Source organism: Lithobates pipiens, unplaced genomic scaffold (assembly GCF_037356315.1).
Source record: "Lithobates pipiens isolate NorthernLeopardFrog02 unplaced genomic scaffold, aLitPip1_a1.2 Scaffold_3, whole genome shotgun sequence".
In the NCBI taxonomy this organism is placed as follows: Eukaryota; Metazoa; Chordata; class Amphibia; order Anura; family Ranidae; genus Lithobates; species Lithobates pipiens.
Window position 1 is genome coordinate 82602391 of NW_027507790.1, and position 20343 is coordinate 82622733.

Here is a 20343-nt window from a genome sequence, read left to right on the forward strand (position 1 = left end):
AATTTTCGGATGGGGGTCACGGTATATTTTCAGATGGGGGTCATGGTATATTTTCAGATGAGGATCACGATATATTCTCAGATGGGGGTCATGATATATTTTCTGATAGGGGGTCATGGTATATTTTCAGATGAGGGTCACGGTATATTTTTAGATGAGGGTCACGGTATATTTTCTGATAGGGGGTCATGGTATATTTTCTGATAGGGGGTCACAGTATATTTTCAGATGGGGGGCATGGTATATTTTCTGATAGGGGGTCACGGTATATTTTTTAATAGGGGGTCCTGGTATATTTTCAGATGAGGGTCATGGTATATTTTCAGATGGGGGTCACGGTATATTCTCAGATGAGGGTCACGGTATATTTTCAGATGAGGGTCATGGCATATTTTCAGATGAGGGTCACAATATATTCTCAGATGGGGGTCACGGTACATTTTCATATATTTTCAGATGAGGGTCACGGTATATTTTCTGATAGGGGGTCATGGTATATTTTCTGATAGGGGGTCACAGTATATTTTCAGATGGGGGGCATGGTATATTTTCTGATAGGGGGTCACGGTATATTTTTTAATAGGGGGTCACAGTATATTTTCAGATAAGGGTCATGGTATATTTTCAGATGGGGGTCACGGTATATTCTCAGATGAGGGTCACGGTATATTTTCAGATGAGGGTCATGGCATATTTTCAGATGAGGGTCACAATATATTCTCAGATGGGGGTCACGGTACATTTTCAGATGAGGGTCACGGTATATTTTCTGATAGGGGTTCACGGTATATTTTCAGATGAGGGTCACGGTATATTTTCAGATGAGGGTCACGGTATATTTTCAGATGGGGGTCACGGTATATTTTCAGATGAGGGTCACGGTATATTCTCAGATGGGGGTCACGGTATATTTTCAGACGAGGGTCACGGTATATTTTCTGATAGGGGGTCACAGTACATTTTCAGATGGGGGTCACAGTAAATTTTCGGATGGGGGTCACGGTATATTTTCAAATAGGGGTCACAGTAAATTTTGAGAAAGGGAGTCACAGTATAATATTGTACAACACACATGTTCTATAGGAGGTGATATTTTTGGAAGTGACTCTGACGGCCGGTGTTATTACTGTTCCCATCATGCGAGCACAAGCGGTAAATTCAGCTTGGCTCCATAATGTACCTGCACTATGCCTTATATAATATCGCCTTTCTCCGGCAGAGGGCAGCAGACATCGGGGACGAGGTCTACTTCCTGTACAGGCCTGTTCGTCACATCCGGCTGCCACCTGTAAGATGGCGTCTCTCAGTAGAAGGCTTGTGTGGAATGTCTTTCGCCTCCAAAGGTATATAGATAGCGTGTGGTAATATATTACTGAGCCATGTCAGCTTTATCTAGACCGGACCGGGGTTTCCGGGGCTTGTCATTGTTCTAGGTGGTCCTGTCCGGGCACTGAGCTTCCTGTGTGAGTGCTTTCAGGAAGTAGGAGTGTGTTGGGGGTTTTCTGTATGTTAGAAGAGGATCACACACTGACACTGTACAGCTGCTGTATACATTGCAGAGGTGTGGTGAGACACGTAGTCAGTGATTGTGTGGAGGAGGCTGACCTGTCTCACTGGCTGTGCTAATGACTAGGAGCACACAGTGATGTCACAGGTACCATGTGATCCTCCCTGACAGCTGTGGAGGAGGGGAGAGTGATCAGACATCACTGTTGTCTGGTCCTACTGGACTCAACTAGGCAAAGGAAAGCCCTACACACCTTGTTCTAATCTGACTCTACAGTCTCTATATACAATGAGATCTACATAAACCATGTATTAGTAGGACCTGTCCAATCTGTCAGGCACTTGCACTACACTACTATCTAGTGCTGCTGACTTTTAATAAACAGACACTCACCAGTCTCATGGTCCAGCACTGTGCTAACCCTAGCTATCTTCACTATGGGCACCCGGCTGTGACAGCTTGCAGCTTCACAACCAGGTGCCTGCTGCAGTCCGTGACTGATCTCATAGTCTTCTGGGACCTGTCATGTGTCCCAGAAGACTTTAGGAGGGGAACTTTTGATCGCCGAAGGCAGTGTTTCTCAACCCCAGTCCTCAAGGCGCTCCAACAGGTCATGCTTTCAGGATTTCCCTCAAATGAAATGGCTATGGTAATTAATAAGGCAGTGAAACTGATCAAATCATCTGTGCAAAATAATGGAAAGCCTGAAAACATGACCTGTTTTAGGTGCCTTGAGGACTGGAGTTGAGAAATACTGGCCTAAGGCAATCGAAGTGGGAGTGGGCCGGGTACCTGTCAAAACCGGGTACCCACTTCCCCCTCCCCTTCCCAAAAGCTCCATTTCACAAACAAGAGCTGGAGAGGAGATCTAAAGTGGAGCTTCCCCTTTTGGGTGGAGCTCTGCTCTAAAGCAGTATTATACCCATAAGCTAATTATTTATTATATAGCAACTTACTAGTTCTTAGATGTGATGACTGCATTTTTATTTTTTGAGGCTTTCTTTCTTTTGATACAGCTAGCAAGTCTGTGGCGTTCTTCAACAGAACAAGCTGTCCTGCAGATGTAGCAGTTAAAGGGTAGAGACAAACCATTTGCACTGATAGGGGTACTTACAATGATCAGCTTTTATTTAGGTATTTTTTTCCAGAAAGGAAAAAAAAAACGCTGCTGTACCTGCTTATAAAGTGTTACCTGGAGTTTGGCATAAATTTGTTAGTGTACTTAAATCTGCTAGTACATCAAACACTCCCCCCCCCCCCCCAGTGGGGACACTTATTCAGGAGGGGTGTTGCTGGCCTGTGTTGCATAAAGTGTATTTAGCATCAGCTACATACAGTGCTGTGTTCCGGTAGCAATAAGGGAACTTATTTGAGTCGGGCCAGTCACAGGAACCTTTGCTCAGCCTGACTGCTGCGAGTTTTGTTCCAGTAATGGGTAAAGAAGTTTCTGTCCCACTCCTGGAATGTTGCACTGCATACTGTATGTAGCTGATTCTACATATAGTTTATACAGCGCTGACCGTGGCCACATGTATTAGTCAAGAAAATAATTTGTCAGCTTGGTCCAAGGTAACTATATTAACTATATAACTCGACCTCCTGAAGGTTTTAACCCCTTCATGGCCAGGGTATTTTTTGCTATTTAGTACTGAGCTATTTTAACTGCTTTCTGACCAGCCGCCATCATTATACCGCGGCAGGTTGGTACATCGCCGTAGGTGTACGTTGGGTGCTTTAAGAGCAATAGTAGGTGGGCGTCGCTGGAGCCGATGCGTGTGGCCAGCGGCCATGATGTCCGCAGGCCACCTGTGATCGCGCCACAGAGAGCCAGAACAGGGATCTGTCAATGTAAACGGATTCCTTTTCTGTCAGGGGAGTAAAGAGAGAGAGAGAGAGACTGTCTGTTCCTAGTCAGTACACTCCACCCACAGCTAGAAACAACTACCTAGGGAACACTTAACCTCCCCACCCCCACCCCCATTGCCCCCTAGTGTTCACCCCTTCCTGCCAGTGTCATTTATACAGTAATCAGTCTCTATTATTAGCATTGATTGCTGTATAAATGTCAATGATCCCAAAAAAGTGTCTGATCTGTCTGCTGAAATGTCACAGTTCTGCTAAAAATTGATCACCGCCATTACTAGTAAGGAAAAAAAAGATTAATATTAAAAATGCATAAATATATCCCCTACTTTGTCCGTGCTATAACTTTTGCGTGAACCAATCAATATACGCTTATTGTGATTTTTTTTTTTCCTTTTTACCAGAAATATGTAGAAGAATACATATTGGCCTAAACTGATAAAGACCTTTTTTTTATTATTTAATTTTTGTGGGATATTTATTATAGCAAAAAGTTAAAATATATTGTTTTTTTTTCACAATTGTCCGTCTTTTATTTTTTGTTTATAGTGCAGCAGAGGTGATCAAATACCAACAAAAGAAAGCTCTGTTTGTGTGGAAAAAAAGGACATCAATTTTGTTTGTGTACAACGTTGCATGACCACGCAATTGTCATTTAAAGTGGCACAGTGCCGTACCGCAAAAAATGCTCTGGTCATTAAGGGGGGTAAATCCTTCCAGGGGTGAAGTGGTTAACTGACAATTGCGTGGACATGCTACACTGTAATGAAATTTAAGTTTCTATAATTTTTTTTCACACAAATAGAGCTTTCTTTTAGTGGTATTTGATCACCACTGGGTGTTTTATTTTTATTATATAAATTTAAAAAAAGACCGCAAAATTTTGAATAAAAACCTCTATTTTTTACTTTGTTATAAAGCGTATTCAATAGAAAACCCCAAAAATGTAATTTCTTCTTAAATTTAGGCCAAAATGTATTCTGGTACATGTCTGGTTAAAAAAAAAAAAAAAATCCCCAGTAAGTGAATAATACGTTTGTGTGACTTGTGTCTACAATCTATGGAGCTATAGACACTATACTGTAGTGGCCATGATCAGTGACTTAAACTGGGACTGTGATAGTGTGGCAATCTGGCACTAACAGACTCTCGCTGGGTGGTACACGAAGACCCCTTTCACACTGAAGGCGCTTTACAGTCATTGTAGCGCTAAAAATAGCACCTGTAAACTACCTCCCCATTGTGAAAGGCCGATTGCAGGACGGAAAAAAATAAGTCCTGCAAGCAGCATCTTTGGGGCGGTACGGGAGCAGTGTATACAGCTCTCCCAAACTGCCCCTGCTATTGAGATCAATGGGCAGCGATGCCAAAGCCCGTTCTTTGGGGTTAATAGTGCCCGCTCTCACCCGCACAGTGCTGTGCAACCGAGCAGCACTTTACCACTAGCGTGGGGTGGTCTTCAGTGAGGGAAGGGGTCTGACATAACTAGTGACACTAATACATTGATCAGATATAATATTGGGGGGGGGGGGGGTGGTATGTGGGGGAGGTTTGCGCTGCTTAAAACAGATTGCCTAATTATATGACCAACCTCCTGGTATTAAGTAAACATAATCCTAGGTGCTTAAATATTGCAGAAAATCATAATCGGATGACAGCAACCCCTTATACACTTTATGACATAAAAAAATTCCAAACATTGAAAAAAAACAGCAATAAAGTGAAAGTAGCACTCCCTCATGTGCTACAATTCAAACACGTGTCAATGTTTAGGGCCCTTCACCCTTTAACCACTTGACCACTGGGCACTTAAACACCCTTAATAACCAGACCAATTTTCAGCTTTCGGTGCTCTCACATTTTGAATGACAATTACTCAGTCATGCAACACTGGACCTATATGAAATTTTTGTCCTTTTTTTCACACAAATGGAGCTTTCTTTTGGTGGTATTTAATCACCGCTCGGTTTTTTATTTTTTGTGCTATAAAAGAAAAAATACAGAAAATTCTGTAAAAAAAAAAAAAAAAAAAAAAGAATTTTTCTTTGTTTCTGTTATAAAATTTAGCAGATTAGTAATTTTTTCTTCATAAATTTTGGCCAAAATTTATACTACTACATATCTTTGGTAAAAATAAGTACAAATTGGTGGATATTATTTGGTCTTTGTGAAAGTTATAGAGTCCACAAGCTATGGCGCCAATATCTGAAAATTGATCACACCTGAAGTACTGACGGCCTATTTCAATTCTTGAGACCCTAACATGCCAGAAAAGTACAAATGACCCCTTTTTGGAAAGAAGACATTCCATTAGTAAGAGGCATGATGAGTTTTTTGAAGTTGTCGTTTTTTTCCCACAATTCTTTGCAAAATCAAGATTTTTTTTTTTTCTTCACAAAATTGTCATGTTATCAGTTTATTTCTCACACACAGCATATGCATACCACAAATTACACCCCAAAACACATTCTGCTATTACTCCCGAGTACGGTGATACCACATGTGTGAGACTTTTACACAGTGTGGCCACATACAGAGGCCTAACATGCAGGGAGCCCCATCAGGCGTTCTGGAGCACCCAGGACAATTCTGACATTTCTCTCCTACATGTAAAAATCATCATTTATTTGCTAGAAAATTACATAGAGTCCCAAAACATTATATATGTTTTTTTAGCAAACACCCTGGAGAATACAATGGTGTTCGTTGCAACTTTTTATCTTGCACGGTATTTGCGCAGCAATTTTTTCGAGTGCTTTTTTTTTGGGAAAAAAAACAGTTTTGTGCTTAAAAAAAAAAAACACAGTAAAGTTAGCCCAATTTTTGCATAATGTGAAAGATGAAGTTACGCTGAGTAAATAGATACCTAACATGTCACTCTTCAAAATTGCACACGCTCGTGGAATGGCACCAAACATCGCTACTTAAAAATCCCCAAAGGCAACGATTTAAATTTTTTTTTACTGGTTGTATGTTTTGAGTTACAGAGGAGGTCTAGCATTATTGCTCTCGCTCTAACGTTTGCAGTGATACCTCACATGTGTGGTTTGAACACCGTTTTCATATGTGGGCGGGACTTACGTATGCGTTCACTTCTGCATGCGAGCACATGGGGACAGGGGCGCTTTAAAAAAAAAAAAAAAAAAATTATTGTTCATTTTGCTTTATTTATTTTAGTTTGACATTTTTTTTTCCCCAAAAATAAATTTTTTGATCACTTTTATTCCTTTTACAAGGAATGTAAACATCCCTTGTAATAGGAATATGGCATGACAGGTCCTCTCTACAGTGAGATATGGGGTCAATAAGACAGCACATCTCACCTCTAAGCTGGGAAGCCTGAAGGAAAAAAAAAAAAGAAAAAGATTCTGGCTTTGATCGTATTGGCGAGTCGGTAGAAGCACCGGAGGGCGGCGGGAGGGGGGGATGTCGATGGCTGGGTATTGCAGGGTATCACTGACTATGGCTGGGTATCTCCAAGTATGGCTGGGTATCTCAGAGTATGGCGTTGCAGGGTATGGCGTTGCAGGGTATGGGCGGGTGCTGCAGGGTATTGGCGGGTGCTGCAGGGTTAATTTTCGGTGAGCAGTGATGTGGGCACTGCAGATGCAGCCCACAGCGCTGCTGACACCGATCTCTTCCCCCTCCGCTGTACCGAACGGTACAGAGAGGGGGAGGGAGGAACCGGCGTCGTAACATGACACCGGTTTGTTTACAAGTGATCACTCCGTCATTTGACGGAGCGATCACGTGGTAAACGTCAGCGATGAGCGGCCGTTTACCGTGATCCGTGACGGATGCTCTCTAAAGCCGCGTACACACGTAGCCGTCTGTCCGACGTACTTAGTCTGGCGGACTTCCCGCCAGACTGTCTGTCGGACTTTCCGAACGGGCTACTTGCCCACACACGGCACTTTTTCAGCAGACTAATACGGCGTACTAAGTCCGCCGTACTATCCGCCCTACTTTTGAAATGAACGGACTCGCCCACACACGCAGGGGAAAGTCCGCTCATTTCGAGCGCGTCTCCAGGTAGGCGGGGCCCGCGAAGGATACGTCGCTGGCCCTGCCGCCTGGTATGGACTTAAAGGGGAACCCCAACGCCGAAAAAAATCGGCGTGGGGCCCCCCCCCCCCAAGTCCACAACAGACCCTTGTCCGAGCATGCTACCCGGTCGGCCAGGAAAGGAGGGGCGAGCGAGCGCCCCCTCTCCTGGGCCGTACCAGGCCGTGTGCCCTCAACATGGGGGGGTGCCTTGGGGAAGGGGGGGGCGCGCGGCCCCCCCACCCCAAAGCACCTTGTCCCCATGTTGATGAGGACAAGGGCCTCTTCCCGACAACCCTGGCCGTTGGTTGTCGGGGTCTGCGGGCGGGGGGCTTATCGGAATCCGGGAGCCCCCTTTAATAAAGGGGCCCCCGGATACCGGCCCCCCACCCTATGTGAATGAGTATGGGGTACAATGTACTCCTACCCATTCACCTGTAAAATAAAGTACAAAAAAAAACACAACACACAAGATAAAATAATTTATTGCACAGCTCTGGGGGTCTTCCGGGGTCTTCTCGCTGGACTCCTCCGCTATCTTCTTGTAGCTCTTTTACTAGCGGAGGAGCCTGGCATTCTTCTTCGTCACCGCAGCCTCTTCTTCCGACTTCGGGGGTCTTGTCCCCCTCTTCGGTTCTTCTGCCGGGCCACCGCTCCTTCTTATAGCTCTTTTACAGGCGGTGGCCCGGTCTTCTGTCGCCGCCGCCGCCTTCCGTTCTTCTTCTTCACACACGGCCGGATTGTCCGCCGAAATGCGAGTCCGGCGGGAAGATTGGAGTGTAAAACTACATTCTAAGTCCGCCGTACTTTCGGGTCAAAAAAGTATGCCGGAGGCTACACACGGGGGGGATTGTCCGGCGGACTTGAGTTTGCCGGACTTTTCCACCCGCTTGTTTGATCGTGTGTACGCGGCATAATGCGCGCCCCAGGGGGCGCGCGAGAGCGAAATTCTGAGAGGACGTCATATGACGTCCTCCCAGAGTTAAACAACCGCCCTGTAGCCGTCATTCGGCTATGGGCCGGTTGTTAAGTGGTTAAAAACAATGTGCTTCACTGGAAAAAGCTTCCTGATAGTTCAAATTGTTTTTTATTTATTTTTTTATATATCCAAAAAGGAAAAAAAAGTGCAAGTTTTAAGGTGTCTTCACCCTTATAAACGATGTACTCCACTGCCACGCAGGTGCTCCTCCACCAGCTAAAATGCTCGCTCACCTTGCAAGTGGATCTGTAATTTAATGCAGATCAAATGGGCTTTTAGGAAAACAAACCTTTTATGGGTATAACGATCATCTGGTCTCATCCCCAAAGTATGGCTCCTAGATGTATGTGCGGACCTCAGCTGGCTGTATCTCCATACACTCTGCCGTACATGTAGAAGGAATTTTATAAATAAAAATATTAGAGCTGCTCAATTAATCGTTAAGAATCCAACAAGTGCAGAGAGTTCTCACAGCTGAAAAAAAAAAAGAAATCCAGGCAGCCTGCCAAGTTTTATCACAACAGCACAAAGTAACTTTTCTTCTTAGATCAAAGAAATTAACTCACCTGTAGGTGAGGGAAGTTTAACCATTTAAACACTAAGGCTGACCATACATTTTTGTAAATCCGATGATGCCACCATTGATTTTGAAATTCGGCCAACCAAGCCTTCAATTTCACCTCGTTGCTACAGAAAATAATTTTTGTGGCTGGGAATCTTTTCTTTCCGGGAATTTTCTATTCTTGCACATGCGCATTTCTTTTTCGATTACATTTCTTGCACGACATGTCTGATTTGCTCAAATTCAATGACCGCACGAAAATCATCTGTTGCTGCAGCCTATTAATGGTGCGAAATATGAACAAAAAATCTTGGATAAGATTTTCAAAAGAAAATGAATTTCGAAATTCAACTCGTTTATCAGCTAAACCTTTCTTTCTGCCACTTGCTGCTTACAAGTATAGCGCCAACAGTTTGCTCAGCGCTTTACAACATGAGGGCTGACATTACAATTTGGTACAAGAGGAATCAGAGGGCCCTGCTCGTTAGAGTTTACAATATAAAAGACTGTTGCGCAAATACAGTATGACATAAAATATTGCAACAACCACCATTTTATTCTCTAGGCTCTCTGCTAAAAAAATAAAATTATATATATATTTTATTTTTTTAGCAGAGAGCCTAGAGAATAAAATGGTGGTTGTTGCAATATTTTATGTCATACTGTATTTGCGCAACAGTCTTTTAAACGCAATTTAAAAAAAGAAAAACAATACACTTTAATAAAAAAAAATGGTAGTCCAATTTTTTATTTTTTTTTTGTATTATGTGAAAGATGATGTTACACCATGAGAATCGTTATCTTTATTCTGAGCAAAAAAAGATTCAAATTTTAGCCAAAATCAGCTCTACCGCATGTAGTGTAGTATGTTCTAGCAATCGCATATTACTCGGCCACACCCAAGGTAAAATGCTCACATTTTATTCATGTATAAAAAGCATTTAAAAAGTGTCAACATGGCGCTCACAAGTAAGGTTCCAATAACGCTGGGTCCAGGACTGATGTCACCTGGCTTCGCATCCACACTTAACGCCACTAGCCCATGTGGCTTTTACTTCCAGTTCTGGCTGTGTTTCTGATTTGCATGGAGAATAAACAGCCAGATCACTGCTCTGTGTACAGGGTGCTGTGTGTTTTTAAACACATGACTATGATTGGCTACAGCTGAGCAGCAGGTCCACAGCCAAAATCATTGACTGGGATCTGCTAACAAAATTGCACTGTAACCAGTAACGGTGTGGGTTAGCAGAGGTCTTGTGCATGCACGCCCCTAACATGGAACCGGCTGGATGAGGTACATGTACGTGATCCAGCCTAGAAACAAAAAAAGTCACGCTTGGCCAAATAGAAACAAGATTATATACCATGAAAATAACCTAGTGCATATTGAAACAATTGTGAAAAACAAGAGGAAAAGTGTGTAAATATCAAAAATATAAAAATGAAAAATTGAAAATAAAGTTGTGAAAATTCCCAAAATATAAAAATCCAACAAGATGTAATACAAGGAGTTCCTCCATCAAGAAGCATGCAGATCCTCCTGTGGCAATCACTCTGTAATTAGGGACTCTTACCAGATAATGGGGACCTTCTATCGCTAGGGAGGTCACATGCGCATGCAGAAACAAGTTATTGATAAAAGCCAGAAAGATGGGTACTCAAACATATAACATTTCAGGCGTTTGTAGGCAAACGAAAATCAAAATCACCCGTGCTTCCAGCGTCACGTGGGACATAATGACATCAGCTCATAGTTCTGCTCAACACGTTTCGTCATATGTGATGTCTTCCTGGCGCCGTGATCCAGCCTACCAGTTCCACCCACCCTCAGTAAATGTACTGTGGGAAGGCAGTTAAAGTTAAATGAAATCTGGAGTTAGGCTTTAATGCTATGACTATAGTAAGGGACATATATGATTTGCTGACAAGAACATTCATTGTTAGATTTTTTTTATTTTTTCCCCGTTTTATCGGACCATCGGACAATTGTTGCTTTTTCAACGGATAAATGTTTGCTGTGCATGCTCTCAAACTTTTCAACAACAAATGTCCTATGGAAGATAATCCGATCGTGTGTACACAAGTCCATCAGACTAAAGTCCAAAGTACAAACACGCATACTCAGAACCAATGCTAAACATCAGCCAGCAATAGCAGAAGTTGGCGTAAAGAGCTGAAAAAACACGTGATTTGGTGAAAGTTGGCTGAAAATGTTCTATCGTGTGTATGCAGAACAAGTTCACGGACAAAGCCCATTTGAACCAAAATCCACGGAAAAGTCAGATGGAAGTCAGATTGTGTATACGAGGCTTTATCTGCAGTCTTCCCTCTACATGCTTTCAAAGTGTTGAATTGGTAAGCTTGTCTGAGAGTTCAGAAAAAAGGGGGCGGAGAGCAGAAATTGCACTCTTCATACAGCATACAGGAACAGAATTAAGGCTGTAAATCAGTTGGAGCTCCCTACCCTGTCACCACTTTTCTCTTGGTGTCAGGAAAACTTGTCAGAAGTGATTCATGCTATAAGCAGAGGAACGAAGCAGTAGACAGAAATTACACTTGATGCTCTTAATTGAGATAAGTACACACTATACAGGGATATGCTTTGTTCATATTTCATGTCTGAGATTTACAACCAATTTAAATATTGTGGGGGGGGTTTTTCCCCAAAAAATGTGTATTTGTTTTGAAGAATATATTTTTTATTTTTCAGGCAGACCATTCCAGTTGTCCAAAACAGATCTTTTTTGGGCCTTTTTAAAGGTTCATGGCGTCGGGTACTTTCTGTTGGAGTTGGGGCAAGTCTTTGTGCTATTCCTGTGGGGCAGGTAAAGAAAACAAAATAAACTATAGCAATAGTAGTATTGTGCAGTGTTGGTTATCAATTAATGTGGAAAGTTTGACCTATAATAAGTAATATAATTTAAAGTTATTAAAGAAGTAGGGCCAAGGTTCATTTGGGCCTACTTTTTGTGTGGGTCCCAGGAATGCACCTCTACACTTCTGTGACCCATATTCAGCCGACAGCGGGCTAATGTCCACTGTCAACTGACATCACTCAGCCAGTACAGGCTATGAGATATCCTGACTTTAATGTCGGGATCCACTCAGAAGCCTGACTGGCAGCTGGCTCAGCCTCTCGGTGCACTGCTGAAATCCTAAGCCAGCTGCTTCTGCCTCCACAGCCTGGTGCTCCAGTGAGCGCTGAAGGGGCAGAGCAGAGAGATGGTGACTGACAGTCACTGGCTTTCTGCTAACTTAAGACTGAGAACTGAACAAATAGGGGTCTTTGCTCAGCTCTCAGTTTAGAGGTAGTGGGGGACAGAAGCTGCATTGACCTAGGTGACTGTATGTTTTGCGTAAATTACATACTTTTTTAGGCCGGGTTCACACTAGTGCAAATTGGATGCGGGTTTCCCCACATTCAATCCGCACATCAGGAGATTGTGATCAGCTCTCTATGGAGCTGGTTCACATATCTCTGCAGCGGCTTCAGTGCGATTTGCACAGGAGTCCTGTGCGTCTTTTGGTCCATTTCTGGTCCGAATTTAGCCTAATATTTGGGCTGAAATCAGACCTGATACGGTAATCGAGGACACGCCGGACTCCTGCTGTGAGCCGCTGTGTGCTCATGTGAACCCAGCCTTAAAGATGCTAGCTGCTTCTTCTTTCTTATTTTTAAAATGAAACCTTGTAACCAACTCTTCCTTCTTAGATCAAATGAAAACTTCTGTGTGTAAAGAAAAAAAATCCAGGCAGTCTGCCAAGTTCTTAAAGCGGAGGTCCACCCTAAAGTGGACCTTCCGCTCATTGGAATCCTCCCCCCCTCCGGCGCCACAATTGGCACCTTTCAGGGGGGAGGGGGGTGCAGGTACCTGTACAGTACAGGTATCTGCACCCACTTCCTGGATAGCTCTCTGTGGAAAGGGGCGTAGATTACGCCCCTTTCCGAAAGTCCCCCGCTGCCTGCTGGGAAACGCACAGATCCCAGAGGCAGCGGGTCCATCCTATTGCGCAGCGCGACTCGCGCATGCGCAGTAGGGAACCGGGAAATGAAGCCGAATGCTCCACTTCCTGATTCCCATACCCAATATGGCGGTGGCAGCACCCGAGAGATGATCGAGAGATCGGCTTCGGGTGCTGACATCGCGGGCGCGCTGGACAGGTAAGTGTCACTATTTTAAAAGTCAGCAGCTGCAGTATTTGTAGCTGCTGGCTTTAAAAAAAAAAAAAAAAAACGCGGAGTCCCGGCGGACTCCTGCTTTAAACACTTATTTCTTAAGTTAAAATCAATATTTTTTTGATAGAAAATTACTTGGAACCTACAAACATTTATATATATTTTAGCAGAGACCCTAGGGAATAAAATATCAATTGCTGCAATATTTTATGTCACACTGTATTTGCCCAGCAGTCTTTCAAACACAATTTTTTGGGAAAAAATGCACTTGAATGAATAAAAAAAAAAACGTAAAGTTAGCCCATATTTTTTTTTTATGTGAATGATGATGTTACGCCACGAGAATCGTGATCTATCTTCTAAGCAAAAAAATTGTGATGCTCATTTTAGCCAGAATCGTGCAGCTCTAGCCAGCTCCCTTCTGAAAACATGTTGTTGCGACAGATAAGCCTGTCAAATGAAAAATATAGGAGCTGCTATTACTGACCTCCTTGAAAATGTGCCAATTGTCTGGCTGTTACATGAAATTGTTAGTTTTGATACTTTCTGACCCAGAACAAATGTGCAGATGTCAGACTTGCAAGTCTTTGTTTACTTGTTCCACGCCACTCAAAGTATTAAAAGAGAAGGGTGAGCATGACATCCAGGCATTTAGCATTTTCAGGAGAGGTCAGCAGTGGCAGCCTCCTTGTTTTACTCATGACAGGTGAGCATTATGCCAGGTTGAAGCCTATTTCCTAGGGAGGGTTCAACAATGGCAGCCTCTATAGTCAGACAAGTTTCCCTTAATGTGTCTGCACAAGATGATTTCCGATACTGTATATGTATATACCAGGTTCAAATGCATAAAAAAATAATTGTTTGTATAGCACTAAAAGTGTCTGCCGGAAAATGTTTGTCGGACGTCTGTCCTGACCTTACTGTAATGTCTCACGCTTTGAAAAGTTGGTTTAATTTATTTTGCAATGTAGCGTGCAGTACAGAAAATCATATTGAGGGGTGGCAGAATCAGGAACTAGATGTTCTCAAGAAATCTAAAAGACGGTGGATGATTTTTTTTTTTCCCATTGTCTTCTGGTGTCCCACTGTTGAGTAGTTCTTTCCTGTGTCTTGCACTGATGTTGAGTTTGGCAGGAGCAACCACTCTGTGCAGCTGGAAACCCAGAAGATCATCACACTCAGAAGTGTTGGTCGGTAGAATGACATTCCAAAGCTTGGACAGCAGTAGAGGTATTACCTTTTTTTGCCAGGACAATCTAATTTTTATGAGGAGCATGGTAAGATTTCCAATTCTATTCAACAGTTTGTTGTTGCCATGTCTGAGCAGAGATCAGCAATGGCTAATTGTTACTTCTAAGGACGTTCTCACTGCAGCTAGTTAGAACTGTAACACAATGCCCTGAAGTTATTCTGGTCATTGTCTTTTATAGGACCATGTTGTGCATAGTTTTAGCTAAGTTGCTGTATTTCACTTTAAGGCCCGGTTCACCCTGTTGCGACTTATGTCGCATGATGTGTACAAATCAATGGTTCCCTATGAGAGCCATCTTAACTGGTCTGACTTTAGAAAAGATTCCTGAATTTGGTCCATTTTCAGACCATTCTATATCATTGAAATCTGATCAAAGTCTAATCCTCGTCCTAACCATCTGACTTGTGACATCCAACTTGGTGGTTACAGCAGCAGGAAAATAAATTTATGTCACACTGGGATTGTTTTGATTGGTCAAAGGACAAGTCCACTTTCTCAAAGTCAGAGCAAAATCTTATCCTGTTCACTCAGGTTGATTGGAACTCGGACCGATGTCGCAGGGCAAAGTAAGATAACCGTAGTGTTGTACGTACCAGTGTGAACCCAGCCTAAATCTGAGCTGTGGTCAGTCACACATTATAAGAACACTTGTGCAGCTTGCACAAGATTACTTTATTCTTCCTCTTTCTATACTTTTCTGTTCAACCACTCAGATGGTGTGACAATTTGTGTACAGGAATAACCAACAATACATAAGAATAATAAATAAACCACAGGGGAAGTGCAAGAGCATACATGATGTAACTCCAGGCCAACAAAAAAAAAGACATTAATAAATCATTTAAAGAGATCCTGTGGGGATAGAAATGGAGAGACTACTTTGTTTTAAGTCATCCTGATCTTGGCTTGCCACCTAATGGGTCATTAACCTAGAACATGCAACATAGCACGTGAAGGCAGCATCTGGATGCATAGTGAAACAAGGATGAAAGCCCTGGAAGCTGCAACAGATTAGCAATGGCAGTCCCATTACTTTGGTGTAAGCATTTGGAGGTAGGTAGAATGAAGTGCTCATGATGTTACAGGAGGCAAGGTTGTAAGATAATCATTTTTACCAGTATAGATCACTCTCCCTGCTGAATTGGTTTATCCACTTTTTAAAGCAGACCTTGCATCTAAAATACAATGTTTGCTTTTTTAAGTGTCTAACGGTTCTAACCCTTTCTAAAAGGATCATTATCTGAAAAAAGAACCCTGTAGAGGGGGAACAAAGTTAAATATTAGATGTACCTTTCCTGCAGGTTTGTCCACAGTGCCCAGGATGGATTGATGTCCTCCTCCTTCTGGCAACATCTAAATCTCGCTGAGAAGATGCTTCTAGCACTTTACTGCAGTGTATTACTATGAGATTTGGCGTACTCCCCATTCTTGGGATCTTGTCAGCAGGAGGAGGATGTCACTCTTGTGCCATGGAAGCCAGAGGGAAGGTGTATGTGTGTATATATATATATATATATATATGTGTGTGTACACAATCTTTCGACTAAAATGCCACTTTAGTATATAGTTTAAAATCTCCAGTATATTTTAATCGATTAAAATGTAATGGGTTTAGTTAAACTTTTAATGCATTTCTTTAGAATTTTCAAACTCGTTATATACCCCTGGCGTAAAAATCTAATACCCTGTCATTAATAACCACTTCCCGCCCACCGGCCGTCATATGACGTCCTTGATTTTGTGCGGGTATATCTGATTGATGCCTGCAGCTAAAGGCATGATTCAGATATCAGCTTTTTCAGCCAGTGATTCCCTACACCATAAGAATGATCATAGCGGCTGTTCCACTGCTTGAAATAATGAATGCCCCTCACTCTATCTACGTTTGTAAATAGAATATGGATAGGTAATTGCTGCTCAATATGAATAAAAGAATGAATTACTCCTGCGAAGGTGCTGCTGGTATAGGGTGGCAGTACTTTCAAAGGCAGTGAATTTAACAAATGATCGTGCGTGTCCCGCTGCCTAATCTGACCAGGGGTGGTCCAAAAAGAGCCAAGTGAAGGAGAAAAGATGGAAGGCACATGATCTGATCCTTTGATCAAAAGATGTATACAGTTTATTCACATAAAAAATGATAAAAGCATATGCAAAGTATCTACGTATTCATAAAAGCAGGTTAACAACATATTCACATTAAAAACAGGCATGCCCATACAGGAACAAGCATTCAAAAGGCGGGCTAACGGGTTTCGAGGATGTCCTCTTCATCATAGCCTTGAGTATCAATAATAAGCCTGCACGATATATATATATATAGAGAGATATAGATAGATCGATCTAGCGTGGACCAACATGAAAGGGGAGTGGTTAGTAGGGAGATGTCACATGTTACATGATGATTACTCCTTAGCTTTGCAGCTATCCATGTCCCAGCACCCTAAATGGAATGGACACCAAAAAGGTGTGTGTGTGTGTGTGTGTGTGTGTATAGTATCAAGTATATGGAGCAAAATGTTGAAAGGACAGTGGCGTTCTAATTAAATAGAAATGTTTAAGTAGTTGAAGTATTAAAACATAAAACAAATAGACAATAGAAAGCCACTAGAGAACCAGTGAGAGATTAGTGATTCATTCATCTCCTATGGTAATGCTTGGGAGGTGTAAATGCTATTTACTGTGGCGAGTTCACCAGACACATTCACATGGTGAGTGCAGGTGTGGATGGACTGTGTGTATACAGTATATGCATATACAAATTTATACATTAAGAAACCAACATATTCAAAAATATGTACATCTCCAGAGACACCTCAATATAAATGGCATTTTAAAATATAAATCTCTTTTCTCCTTCAATTGCCACTCAATCTATAGTGTATATAATGCACTAAAGTGATAACAAATATAAAGTGATGAGCGCAACTATGATGGGCTAAATTTAAAATGGGTGAGTGAATGCCAGCAAAATAGACTACAGTGTGAAAAGGGAAGTATATGTATAAGTTCCTCTATGAACTGTGATGGTGTCACTTGTGCAATGAGTAAAATGGAACTACTTATGTTAATATGTTAAAAAAAATCACATATACATACAACAATACTCGGCAAAAAAAAATAAAAAAATTATAGATAGATATCTATCCTGTGCAAAAAGCAATAATGGGCAAAATAGCAGTTCTGTGCTGGATTCTATAATCCACGGAAAAAAACAGATTGCAATAGTCCTGTGCAAAAATGGCCGCATCCATGTTGGAGACATGTCTCCAACAAGATGGCCGCTAACTCGCTTCCTGTTTACTCTCATAAATTGACTGGTCTTAAAATCAATCCGGTTCTCCTGATGAAGACATTGTAATGCATAGAGAGTTTGTAACGCCGATTTATTTTACAAATTTGCCATTCATTTTCTTTTATCATTGTAATTGCCCATTTGGGCGTTCCTTTAATAAAATTTATAGTGTGTTTTAAACCTATCACGCTATGGGAATTTATCCTTTATTCCCCACATATGCCTGGTGTATATGAATATCGGAATCACGCTGACCCATTGAAAGCACACATTAGAGACACAAGACTAGAAGGAATATCCATAATGAACAAGGACTGTGGAAGACTCCACAACCATACTAAATTTATTAAGCCGGTTATCATCTGAATAGAGGCAAGAGCATAGAGAGCATTAAAGTGGTTGTAAACCCTTACAAACCACTTTGACCTACAGGTAAGCCTAGATTAAGGCTTACCTGTAGGTCCAAGCAATATCTCCTAAACCTATATGGTTTAGGAGATATTTGCCCAAAAACAGGCACCGCTGTCTACGGCGCATGCGCCGTAGACAGCGGCGCGCAGGCACACCGAGCGCGGCATTCTCAGCGACAGAGCTGCCGCGTGTGTCGGCTCCAGGGCGCATGCGCGGGAGTGACGTCATCGCGGCTTCGCCGAATGACAGCGGCGGAGCTGCGAGACCCCACCAACAAGATGGATGCGGCAGACTACAGGGGACAGCGGCGACTTCGCTGGCTCCTGTGTCAGGTAAGTGACACATAATGGGCTACTATGCGATGCATAGTAATCCATTATGCTTTGCCTTTGCAGGGAATGAAAGAGGAAGTAAACTCATCAGGGATTACTTCTTCTTTAAGTGACGCACACGAAGATTTCACACTGGAGAAACCCTATTGAAGACTCTGGGTGAAGCACAGCTGCACTTTTTACCCCATTCCGGTTTTATCAGCTACACTTTATGGACTATTGGGTCAATATAAGCAATTCATCATTGTGTGCCGTGAATAGCGCATGATTAGAATTTTTATAGTCAATTATATTGGCCATCAAGTGACATATATTTTATGTTTTTATATGGAATGCCATTTGCTTTTTGCACAGGATTATAGACATTTTGCACAGTAGTGCTCTCTAGCACAGGATTTCAGCATTGTTTTTTTTGCACAGGACTTATGCAATCTGTTTTTTTTTTTTTTTCAGTGGATTATAGAATCCAGCACAGAACTGCTATTTTGCACATTATGCCTTTTTGCACAGGATTGATTGCACGGAATCGCATTTTTGCACACATTTTCTTTTTACACAGGATATATATATATTTGCTAAGTGTTGTTGTATGTATATGTGATATATATATATATTTTTTTTTACATATTAACATAAATAGCTCCATTTTACTCATTGCACAAGTCATTGTGACACCATAACAGTTCATAGAGGAACTTATACATATACTCCCCTTTCACACTAGTCTATTTTAGTGCCATTCACTCACCTATTTTACATTTAGCCCATCATAGTTGCGCTGATCACTTTATATTTGTTCCACTGTTTTGATTGTTCTTACGGATGGCGAGAGGGGACATTCCCCCCACCCCCTCCCGCCATACTCCGATGCTTCTACCGACTCACCGCTTCCATTGGTGAGTCATAGACAGGATCTGCCCCCCGGATGTTTACCATAGAGATTTTTGGCAGGCCAGATGGTTGCCGGAGTCTCTATGATCATTCGGAGGCCAGGTGCGATGTTATGACGTCATGCCCGGCCTCTGCATTCAAACAAACCGCGCCACCTTGGCTGGGAAGCCAAGATTGTGTTTGTGTGGTGTGTGTTTTTTATTTAAGCCTTCCTAGCCTAGAGGTGAGATGTGGGGTCTTATTGATAGAGGTCGACCGATATGGGCTTTTCTCTGTCCGATATATGATGCCGATTTTATTTATTTCCCCCCCCCCTTCATCTCATAAAATCTAACAGATTTGATTGGGTCGTTTTTCAGGCGCTTTTGGGCTAAAAATAGCGCCTGTAAAATGCCTGCAAAACGGCTTCCCTGCCATCTGTGTGAAAGCCTGAGGCGATGCACTGGCAGGATGTTAAAAAATAAAAATAAAAAAAATAAAAGTCCTGCAAGCAGCACATTTGGAGTGGTGTATACCTCTCCTCCACCACTCCTGCCCATTGATATGCAGGAGTTTTTTTTTGCATTTAACCTCTTCCTTGGCCGTTAGCTGGGTTATATGCGCCCCACTAGCAGCCGAATAGCACCGCTAAAATGACGGTAAAGCGTCGCTAAAACTAGCAGCGTTTTACCGTCAACGCCTGCCCGCTCCAGTGTGGAAGCAGCCTTAATAAGTGATACAGAAGATTTCTTACATTTAAACATTTATTAAACAAAACAAACCTCCAATCAGTTTACTAGTATGTATAATTTAGATTAAAAAAACAAAACTATATATTAAATAAAAACAGGTAATCAAAACTTTTGGATGAAAAAAAAATGGGCTAACTTTACTGTTTTAGTTTGCTCTTTTCTTGGCAGACTGCTCAGAGAGGAGGAAAGTCGCTTCACTGAAGACTCGATGCCGATTAATTAAAAAACGGCAAATATCGGCCAATCTCTACTTATTGACCCTGTATCTCACTGTAAAGAAAAGTGATCACATTGACACTTGT

General features: G+C 42.2%; 1 protein-coding gene across 1 annotated transcript in view; it reads left to right on the forward strand.

The window, feature by feature from the left end:
- The first annotated feature begins 1240 nt into the window (after positions 1 to 1240).
- The window catches only part of DIABLO (diablo IAP-binding mitochondrial protein), a 36673-nt gene continuing 17570 nt past the window's right edge, over positions 1241 to 20343 (forward strand). The window contains exons 1-2 of the mRNA XM_077461954.1: positions 1241 to 1343; positions 11666 to 11780. Coding sequence (XP_077318080.1) covers positions 1294 to 1343; positions 11666 to 11780 — 165 coding nt within the window. The 5' untranslated portion in view covers positions 1241 to 1293. The remainder of the gene's footprint in view (positions 1344 to 11665; positions 11781 to 20343) is intronic.